This window comes from Cottoperca gobio, chromosome 2 (assembly GCF_900634415.1).
Source record: "Cottoperca gobio chromosome 2, fCotGob3.1, whole genome shotgun sequence".
Classification (NCBI taxonomy): Eukaryota; Metazoa; Chordata; class Actinopteri; order Perciformes; family Bovichtidae; genus Cottoperca; species Cottoperca gobio.
This window is the reverse complement of record NC_041356.1, coordinates 11311400-11322847: the sequence shown is the minus strand read 5'-3', so window position 1 is coordinate 11322847 and position 11448 is coordinate 11311400. Positions and strand designations below refer to the sequence as shown.

Here is an 11448-nt window from a genome sequence, read left to right as displayed (position 1 = left end):
TATATACACACTTTCATACATTATATAAATACTTTACGTTTTCTTTATGCAGCGCTGCACATGTCATGGTGTCAGTAATCACTCGCCATCAGTAGAACAACACTTTAATGTCCCTGGAGGCTTACAGCCATCAGTCAGCTCATAAATACAAACATAATTCAACAATAAGTAAAAAGCAGTTCAGTGCTGCTGTTTGTTCAAAAGTGGCTTCTTACTTCAGTATTAAGTTGACAATCCTCTGCAAAGATATTATACTAATGACATAAGCAATAATATGCAATTGTGCCGGGTCACAAACTCATATCCCTCGTCCTTAACACAGGGACACGGACGACTCCAACGACAGGAACCCAAAAGCAGGGTAGAGCGGTCCAGTGAACGCACAGTAGAAGGTGTACAGGTGGATCAGAGCGTCAGGGAAAACTCTGTAGTAGGACAGAGTGCCTGCAGGCCAGTCCAGGTACACTGCGACTCTGTTGGAGGCCGAGGAGGAGGATGTGAGGAGCGCTGTTCTTATGTTATTGTGCCACGCATAGTAACATTTATCAGTTAGTTCAAGACTCCACGACTTCTCATTCCATCCAATTCTGCTGCCGTCACGTGCTCCTCTCCTGCGGAGTCCTCTGTACGTCACTCCAATATCAATCCCTCCTTCAAAGTCCACCTCCCAGTAGCAGCGACTGGACAGACCGGTGGTGCACATCAGCTGGTAGCACCAGTCGAATCTGTCGGGGTGATCCGGGTACGGCTGCTTCTCTATCGCCAGCATCACTTTCCGCTTGTTCTCGGACAGGAGGACGTTTTTGTGCGCCGTGTTTGGGTTCAATGTGAGTTCACAGACATCTGACCGAGAGAAAGACTGATATCAAAAATACTATCATGAATAAAACTCCAGGATCGGGCATCACTATCGTCGTTTTCCGCTGGCAGCGTTTGGATTTATCTGCATGTTTTAACAAATGTAGAATTGTATTCGTTTACACAAGAATAGAAGATTGTGTGTCTTTTTTATCTTTTTCTTCTCTCGAAGACGTAGAGAGCCATCAATCTCACTTTATTTGAGATTTATTGCAATGTGATGCTTTAGTTTTTTAACACTGTGAGAGATAACATTATATTTATATATAGAGCTATCGTATGCACAAGTGTTTAACTCGGTGTTTATGTTTCCGTCTTATTGTGAGTATAAATGTTAGGGATGTGTTTTCTTAAAAATACAAATGGGGACTGAAAGGAGCTCCTCTGTGTCTAAATAAACATAATAGTTGTAAGTTTGCAGGTTTTGAATATTCACTTTTACACACTTACACTTCATCAGACCAGAGTTCAACCACTGAACGCAGCCTTGATCCACACTGCAGGAAGAAAACAGAGTCAGTGGTTAAAGCAGGAACTCCTTTAGAGCACAGAGAGCCCTCAATCTTTATGTCCTTTGTTCCTTGCATACACATTGTTTTGACCCATACCGAAGAGTATCCAGTCTCCACCGTGGATCCTGAAGTGCAGCAACGAGCAGCTGCCCCCCCGAGTCTCCTGGATGGTTGTAGCTCAGATCCAGCTCTCTTAGACGGGAGGGGTTGGACCTCAAAGCTGAGGCCAGAGCAGTACAGCCGTCATCTGTGATCAAGCAGCCTGACAACCTACATAAAGTAGGGAGTTTTGTGGAAATAAAAGCCATTAGTCCACATAGTTGTTACATGACTGCAGGACATTGTACCGGTGCATGTAAGAGCACATGTGGAACCCTCTTAAAAAGGACCAGCGTGTAAGATTTAGGGAGATTTATTGGCAGTAACTACTAACATGATAGTGGCTGACCTGAGAGTTTCTAGTGCACAGTGTGGACTCTCCAGTCCAGCAGAGAGCAGCTTCACTCCCGAGTCCTGCAGGTCGTTGTTACTCAGGTCCAGCTCTCTCAGACTAGACGACTTGGTGCTCGGTAAGAAGTCATGACAGCTTTTCTCTGTGAGCCTAGTTTGCCTCAACCTGCGGAAAAAAATACAATTTCAGCAGAGAAAAATAACATGCTGGTATCCCTCTGCATTAACCGATTGCTGATGCATTACATGTACTTTTAATTGCAGGTAAAAGTAAAAAGGTGAACACTTCTTCACAGAACTAGATAAACTTTTATCTCATGAACATATTTTAGGTAAACTTTAAATGACAGCTGGACAACAAAACATAAACGTAATACAGTTTGCAGTCTTACAAGCAAAGCACATCTACTCTAATCTAATTTCACACATACAATGCTCTACTTCTAGACGAGCACATTTTATAAAACAAAAATTGTGCATAATTTCAGGTTTCAATTGTTAAAATATTATCTCACCTGAGAGTTTCCAGAGCACAGTGTGGACTCTTCCATGCAGCAGAGAGCAGCTTCCCTCCCGAGTCCTGCAGGTCGTTGTCACTCAGGTCCAGATGTCTCAGACGAGACGAGCGTGAGCTGAGAACTGAGGCCAGAGCTTCACAGCTTCTCTCTGATAACGTACAGCCACTCAGCCTGAAGGGTTTCAATCAGGAAACTTAGATACATTCAAATAAAGACATTTAACTGATAACAAATTGACTAAATGTGAATGTGCTTGAAGTGAATTTAATTAGAAATCGTTAGGTAAGGATTTTAAAAGTAGTGTAGTTTAAGCAATAAGTAAAAGCGGTATTAGCAATGGTGTTAGTTGAAAACCGTAATAGCAGGAGTCGGGACAATGCTCGAGTACCGGTAAGTGAATATGGAAAGTGTGAATGTTGAAGTAAACAGAAAAGTAAATATATTTTCCTTTTTGAGTTCAGCAAAAAGCAAGAGTTGGGAAAGATAAATCCAACCCATAATCCACCACATATGAAGGTAGAAATCCTTTGAACTCAATGACACACAGACTTCTAGAAATCATGTGATCTCAACAACTTCAATACCAGTGGAATAAGATCCAGACTATTGTTAAAGACCATGTTTTATGAGGTGAATTCAAAGACAACGAGACTAAGAGAATGACTACATTAGGAACTGCATGTCATTAACAGTATCACACTTCACAAATGGTAGAATACTGACCTGAGAGTTTCCAATGCACAGTGTGGACTCTCCAGTCCTGCCAACATCAGCTTCACTCCCGAGTCCTGCAGATCATTGTTACTGAGGTCCAGCTCTCTCAGATTGGACGACTGGGAGCCGAGCAATGATGAGATCTCCTGGCAGCATTTCTCTGTGAGGTTGGTTTGATTTAACCTGCCAAAAGGAACATGCACATTACCACCCTTTAACCACAGCTTGACACTTTTACGAGATACTTGTAAGTTAGTGAACTTTACAGGTGCTAATATGTTTTGCTAGCCGTTTCCCCTTGTTTCCAGTATTTATGCTAAACTGCGCTAACTGGCCTAATATCCAACTCTTGCCAAATAAGCATAATTCCCAAAATGTTGATTTATTCATTTGACTATTTTAGTAAAAACAGTAGAATCCAGAAGTATACACTTATTTAGAAGTAAATAAATAAACCAATGGACAAAACACAACTAAAAATAATACCCAAGCAAGAAAACATACAGTGTTAGCATTACTAAATCTTGTCAGCACAAAACCTTCTCACATGAATCTAACCTGAGGGTTTGGAGGGGACAGTGTGGACTCCTGAGAGCAGCAGAGAGCAGCTTCACTCCCGAGTCCTGCAGGTCGTTGTTAGTCAGGTCCAGCTCTCTCAGACCGGATGACTTGTTGCTCAGAACTGTAGCCAGAGTTTCACAGCTTTTGTCTGACAAATTACAGCCGATGAACCTGAAGAAGAATTTTCATGAACTTGGGTATTGAATTAAAAAACATGTTCTTTAAGAATACACATGCATTTACTTAGTCACAACATTAACACCATGTGAAACATGATTTATCTTGACCTGAGTGTGTCCAGTGCACAGTCTGGACTCTCCAATCCAGCAGAGAGCAGCTTCACTCCCGAGTCCTGCAGGTCGTTGTAACTCAGGTCCAGACCTCTCACACTGGACGACTTGGTGCTAAGAACTGATGATAACTCCTGGCAACATTTCTCTGAGAGATTGTTTAGATTCAACCTGGTAAAAATCAATGGAAACATTTTTTCCAAAGCAAGGTTTGGTGTCTTATTCAACAGCGTTTGGGAAGATAATATTTTGTAGTTTCATGGAAATACTACAGAAACCTTAAGACATGCAAGAAGAAAAATCTGAAGAGCTTTCCCTCTTGTGTTTATGACTTAAGAACAAATCTTTTTTAATTTTTCCTCACTTGCTTCTCATGTTTTCAGTAGCATACACATTTAAAGCCTTTAGAAAAATACACAAGAAAACGTTCTTGAGTGGCGTATCTGACCTCAGCGTTTCCAGTCTACAGTGTGGATTCTTCAGTCCATCAGAGAGCAGCTTCACTGCTGAGTCCTGCAGGTTGTTGTTACTCAGGTCCAGCTCTCTCAGAGTGGACGACTGGGAGCTGAGAACTGAAGCCAGAGTTTCACAGCTTTTCTCTGACAGGTTACAGCCACTCAGCCTGAAGAAGAACATGCAAAACAATTTTATTTCTTGAAATTAGTCATTCGGTAGGAATGAATGGATTTGGGTGGAGTGCAACAGACAGGGTGAGGAAGTCAGAAAGACTAGACTGACTAATGTATTGTTCATTTTGGACGTTTCATCAGATTTGTTGGCAAAAAATACAGCCTTATCCTTTAAAAGGGATAGTTTGGATTGTTTGAAGTGGGGTTGTATGAAGTACTTCTCCAAACGTCCATCTACTGTTGGTAATACACCGACTATGGAGAAGCAGACAGGAGGACCTGCAGGAAGCTAAGCAATGTAACTGAAGATGTTATGTCCATTCATGCTCTCTTCGAGGCCAAGAGGCTCAAATCACTGTTTTTTTCTGAGTCTTGTGGTTTTGATAAGCGCATAGATAATGGCTTCTGTGCCCCGTTGTAAAGGGTTGTTTGACTGCAAGGTAAAGCACTGAACATATTCTAAATATAGTTTACATTTGACCTGATATTGATTACTTCAAACTATCCAAACTATCCCTTTAATCTGTCCCGTTTTCTCTGAACTTACAGAGACTTATTGGACGCTTTGACCACTGGCAGCAGCCTCAGAAGACCCTCCTCAGAAGCAGAGTATTTCTTCAGGTCAAACACATCCAGGTCTTTCTCTGATGACAACAAGATGAAGGTCAAAGCTGACCACTGAGCAGGAGAGAGCTGGACTGTGGACAGACTTCCTGAACTTAGGTACTGTTGGATCTCCTCCTCTAGAGAACAATCATTCAGCTCATTCAGACAGTGGAACAGATTGATGCTTCTCTCCGGAGACAGGTTCCTCCTGATCACGCTCTTGACGTACTGGACTGTTTCCTGATTGGTGTGCGAGTCGTTTCCTGTGTGTGTCAGCAGGCCTCGTAAGAGAGTCTGATTGGTCTGCAGAGAAAGGCCCAGGAGGAAGCGGAGGAACAAATCCAGGTGCCCATCTGGACTCTGTAATGCCATGTCCACTGCACTTTGGAAGAGGAGTGATAGTTTAGATTTGTCCCTAAATAGATTAGACAACCAGGTTTTTGACTGAAACAGCAGATTGATGCCAGAGTTGGTGAAACTCAGAGAGACGTAAAGAGCAGCCAGAAACTCCTGGACACTCAGATGAACAAAGCAGAACACCTTCTCCTGATACAGCCCTATCTCCTCTTTGAAGATCTGCGTGAACACTCCCGAGTACACGGACGCTGCCGTGATATCAATGCCACACTCCATCAGGTCGGACTCGTAGAAGATCAGGTTGCCTTTCTGTAGCTGCTCAAATGCCAGTTTTCCCAGAGACAAAACCATCTGCCTGCTCCCTGGATTCCAGCGTGGATCCGTCTCAGCTCCTACGTGATACTTGACGGTCCACAGTTTGGCTTGAACCAGCAGGAAGTGGATGTACATCTCAGTCAGGGTCTTGGGCAGCACTCCTCCCTCTCTGGTTTTCAACACATCCTCCAGAACTGTAGCGGTGATCCAGCAGAAGACTGGGATGTGGCACATGATGTGGAGGCTTCGGGATGTCTTAATGTGGGAGGTGATCCTGTTTGCCCGCTCCTCATCTCTGAATCTCTTCCTGAAGTACTCCTCTTTCTGTGGGTCAGTGAACCCTCTGACCTCTGTCACCATGTCCACGCACTCAGGAAGGATCCGGTTGGCTGCTGCAGGTCGTGTGGTTATCCAGAGGCGAGCAGAGGGAAGCAGATTCCCCTGGATGAGGTTTGTCAGCAGCACATCCACTGAGGTGGACTCCATCACGTCAGTCAGGATCTCGTTGTTGTAGAAGTCCAGAGGAAGTCGACACTCATCCAGACCGTCAAAGATGAACACAACCGGGAACTGTTCAAACCTGCAGATCCCTGCGTCTTTGACCTCTCTAAAGAAATGATGAATAAGTTTCACTAAGGTGTATTTTTTCCCCATCAGCAGATTCAGCTCTCTGAAAGTGAATGGAAACATGAAATGTATGTCCTGGTTGGCTTTGCCTTCAGCCCAGTCCAGAGTGAACTTCTGTGTTAGGACTGTTTTCCCGATGCCAGCCACTCCCTTCGTCATCACTGCTCTGATCGGTTCATCTCTTCCAGGTGACGGTTTAAAGATGTCTTTGCATTTGATTGGGGTTTCTGGTCTGGCCTGTTTCCGAGCTGCTGTTTCGATCTGTCTGATCTCATGTTCATCGTTGACCTCTGCAGCCCCCCCCTCTGTGATGTACAGCTCTGTGTAGATCTCATTCAGAAGGGTCGGGATTCCCGTTTTAGCGATTCCCTCGAACAAACACTGGAACTTCTGCTTCAAACTAGATTTGAGTTTTCGTTGGCACACCGCCGGAGATTCTGCACAGACAGAAAACACAAGTAAGGTGATGCTACAAAACATATGGCAACTGCAATCCAAAATATCCCATAACTAGTCAATATCAAATGTATATCGGCATCCCTTTTAAAAATATACACATTTCTAGCACTAATTCCCCACTAATTCCACCATCCTATCCTGGTAAAGCTGTTAATCTTACTGCTCTGCAGAGAGTCGGCCAGCTCCTCCTGCTTGTTTCTCCTCATGAAGTTCAGCACAATGTTCACAAATGCCTCCCTGCTGCTCCTCATACCCTCGTCCTCCTCGCTGTCCATCACCTCCTCTTGCGAACTCAGAATCCTCTGCATCGTCTTCAGCTCCTTCTTCACAAAACTGATGATGTCCTCCTCAAGGAGCTGGAACATGATATTATAAACTTTATTTTCAAAATTAAATTGTCCAAAAGAGCTGTTGTGACTGTAGCAGTTGATTGTACATCTACACACCATGAATACGGAGTCTGGTGGATCGTCCAGGCCACACAGTCTGTGGAAGAAAACACAAATCAGAAACTTTAAATAATAATTTATTCTCAGACTGGTTGACTTTTTGCATATAAGTGACTCCTCATTCTCAGATTATTTAATTGAATAATGGACATGGACAGTATTGAGGCTACGACGCCGGCTTTGTCATTTTTTGTTTCGTTTTTACCTACCATGGCCCTAAAGCGCTGCTGTATTGGGCCATACTGCTTTAATGCTTCCATAATACAAAGTAACTCACTCTGTTTCTGAAGAACGATGTTTTTGAAAACCAAGCGGTGGCTCCATTGACTGGTTGCTCTTCATGGACACACAGCTGGGAACAGGGGAGGCTGCTCTCTCCTGCTGGATCCTGAGACAAGGAAAGATGGTTTCACTTTTTAAAAAATACTTTAATGCTTCCATAGTAAATACACAGACCTCTTTATCGTCCACTCGCATGCATGGAAATATGTCTTTGGCTTCACAGACATACACACTAGGGATGCACAGTGTCGGATTTTTGCCAATATGCTGAGATTTTGGCCAATTGCGATGCCGATACCTATAGAGAGAGAACTGTCTCTTGTAGTAGAATTAACATATTATTATGCCTACAATGCTTTTCAAAAGTAAAACATGCCAGATGTATTTGTATGCATCACATTGACCTGGTATATCAGAGGAAATGTACATTTCTGGACGAAATTTAATTTGAAAGCATTTATCTTCCGATATTAATGCTGTGCGGATATCATCTTGCATCCTTAATGCATACATTTATAAAACTTTACAGACATACACACACACAAACTTCCTCTGCCAGGGGTCAGAGTACATGAGATAAAAACAATAAATAAGTAGTAGGCCTGCAGCTCCACCAGCTGTCGTATAATCTTGCTGGCAGAGTTAAAATGTGACTCACTCCGTTTCAGAAGAACGATGTTTTTGAAAACCAAGCGGCGGCTCCATTGACTGGTTGCTCTTCATGGACACACAGCTGGGAGCAGCGGAGCCTGCTCTGTCCTGCTGGATCCTGAGAGAAAAACAATTGTAAAAAAGAAAGATGGTTTCCCTCTAAAAATAGCTAAAATGCTTAAATAGCACAAAGTAAAAAGTAACTCACTCTGTTCCATAAGAACAATGTTTTTTAAAACCAAGCGGCGGCTCCATTGACTGGTTGCTCTTCATGGACACACAGCTGGGAGCAGGGGAGGCTGCTCTCTCCTGCCGCTGCCCTTGGCTTAAACACAGTTTGATTTTTAATAATAATGTAGGCAAAATGATGCATCTGCAGCGCTCTGACAGTCAGGAACTGTTAAGATCCTTGTCTCACCTCTGAGCTTTGCTCGAGCTGGCATGTTCCCCAGGTGGAGGCACTTTGGAGGAGAGGACTTCCTCGTTCATACTTTCAGAAAGATTCATAGTCGACCTTACACCTACACACACATAAGCACACTGCTTTGTTAGTCACACTGAAACTGAAACTAACCACAACACTAGCTCCAAATAGCCACCAACCAAACTCTGTACCCATTTCTATGCATTTAAAAATAAATACACCAATTCTTACATTTGACTTATTCATTCAACAGTTTAATTATATTTTCTAAACACTTTATCTCCCTGCCTGATGGTCAGCTGCCAGGAATATATATTTTGTTGCCTCAAAACAGTCAATAGAGTGTAAACTACTGCTCACGGAGTTCCTGCAGGAGTCCTAAATGGTAATGATGTGTGGTCTCTACTTCCATCATCAGGAGGTGTTTAGTTTAGTAAATTGCATTTAAGCCACAGTCTACAACCCATCTTCCCAAAGGCTGCAGTGACATTTGCTGTCAACACGACATAGTATTATATCAGACTTAACCTTTGTTACATTAATTAGCTGCAGTCATGCGGAGAAGTATAACCTCCAGTTTAATCCCTGAGGTGATGTAGTTGTATTATAACTATGATGTAGCACCGAATAACGTAATCATTTCCTACTAAATGTAATTTAACCTGATCGAAAATGTAATAAAAGTATTGGGTGTCACATAGGGCACATTAGAGTAAAGTGCACCTAAACTAACAACCACAAGGAGTTAGCAAATTAAGATTCTTCATTCTGCTGCATTATCAGTACTTTAAGTACATTTAGCTGATTATACATATGTACTTTTATTTATTTTATCAATACTTTTTCAACTACGGTGTAAAAGTTTCAACATATTGTGCAACACAGTGCTGTTCTGACAGGAAATGCAGCAGTCCTGCTGTAATACACCGATATTGTAGATTATTAAACACTTTAAAAGTACAGCAAATACAACTGTATCAGTGTTCAATGGGAGCGGTTTTATTTCTGCGGCACCGTTAATGATAAGAGGATATAAAACGCAACACAAAAAGAAGAAGAAAGTCGGATACTTACATTCCCATGGTGAAGATAACTGCGTCACACTGAAGTGAAACTAACCGAAGACGTAATACCGCATAAAGAAAGAAACAGAGGAAATAGTTATTAAATGATTAATCAGTCTTTCACACAAGACAACTACAAACTCCAGCGACACACGTCACCCAGGTGTCTCGGGTAAAGAAAGTTGTCAAGCTGCCCTGAGCTTTCACTGCAGGCAGCCGCGTCCAAACACAGGAGCGTCAAGCTGCGCCAATTCACACTACCCCCTTTCAAAGATCATCCTGGAGGACGTTATCTGGGATGAAAGTATGGCAATTATGTATGAGGTGGGATTTGTTTGTAGTCTGAGAGCAGCTCTGCCTGAAGGTGAAACTCAGGGCAGAAAACTACAGGTTTTGAAGGTGAAAGTTGGGAGGGGCGGTGACTCACCTGAAGCACCTGAGAGGCGACACACCAGCAGACAATGCTTTGGCTGCTATTGAGGTGACGTCAGTGGGCCTAGTTTTTAAATTCAGTATTTTTCTATTTGATTACTTTCAGCCAATTATTTTTAAAAATACAGTCAGTATTTCTCCACCATTTTTGGATTCCAGGTAATTCCACCTTTTTAAAATATATATTTTTTAAAGTTAATATTCTTCTAACTAAAAACAACACCTGAAATGATGAAGCACCGAGAGAACGTATCTAGGAAACTACTTGCTAGTATAAATGTTAACATCATAACATTTATATATATTGTACCTGATGCTTTGTTATAATATAATATATATATATATATATATATATATATATATATATATATATATATATATATTGATTATTGTCAATTAATATTCACTTTAATATCAAAGAAAAGCAGAAATATCTCAATATGTGAGACTGAAAACAGCATTTTCTGACATTTTTGCATTACAATTAGTCAGCTAATCGTTGCAGCTAATGATCATGACACAAATGATCTCTGCCATCAGTACTGATAATAATAATACTGTAAAGACAGATTACTGATACGATTGCAACAAATACAGTCTTAAAAAAGATCGAGTACAGCCAGCACTTCTGCTTTCAGGGTTGTCTCTTCTGCATTTGTTTAATTCCTTAAAAAAATAACTGGATATATTTGACAATCCTGCATGATGCACAGAGAAACTACGTCAGTTTTTTTTCCATCTCTTGCTTCCTATTATATTATTTGCAGTGACTCATTGAAGGGTTTGTCCGTACTGTCGTTTCTCAGAAGGGGATTATTTTCCTTCAGTGAAATGTCAGCCCACAATTTCCTTTTCGTTTATTTGCTTTGTGCAAAAAGAACTTAAAATGAAGTTAATTTAAGTGAAAATGTGAGTCATTGCAGGGCTTTTCATATCATTTAAGCACAGAAACGCAACAGAATTCAACACCTGTTATACTATATATATATGTTTTCTTTGTATTTACCAGCTAGAGTTAGTAGTTAGATTCCAGATTAAGATTTTACACAAAAAACATGTGATCAGTATCTGAAATATGATTCATTATTATAGATTTAAATACCCAAAAATTGTTTATATAAAGTAGAAAAAACAGCAGCACCTCAAGTTCAATAAAAATATTGCTTAGTCTACATGTTCACACATCAAGATCCAATAATGTAATAATATAACACTGACAGGAGTCATTCTTCACTAACTTTTGATTCTTT

The 11448-nt window shown here is 41.4% G+C and overlaps 1 protein-coding gene across 1 annotated transcript; it reads right to left on the bottom strand.

The window, feature by feature from the left end:
• Window positions 1–88: 88 nt before the first annotated feature.
• On the bottom strand, window positions 89–10112 carry LOC115016716 (NACHT, LRR and PYD domains-containing protein 12-like). Its single transcript, XM_029444702.1, has 17 exons — window positions 9777–10112; window positions 8697–8799; window positions 8487–8603; window positions 8286–8396; window positions 7623–7733; window positions 7343–7382; window positions 7057–7252; window positions 5080–6874; window positions 4352–4525; window positions 3901–4074; window positions 3611–3784; window positions 3062–3235; window positions 2336–2509; window positions 1819–1986; window positions 1467–1640; window positions 1309–1355; window positions 89–843 (listed from the first exon to the last, which is right to left on the bottom strand). The coding sequence occupies exons 2-17, from the start codon at window positions 8783–8785 to the stop codon at window positions 314–316; spliced, it is 4248 nt and encodes a 1415-aa protein (XP_029300562.1). The 5' UTR covers window positions 8786–8799; window positions 9777–10112; the 3' UTR covers window positions 89–313.
• Between the last annotated feature and the right edge of the window lie 1336 nt (window positions 10113–11448).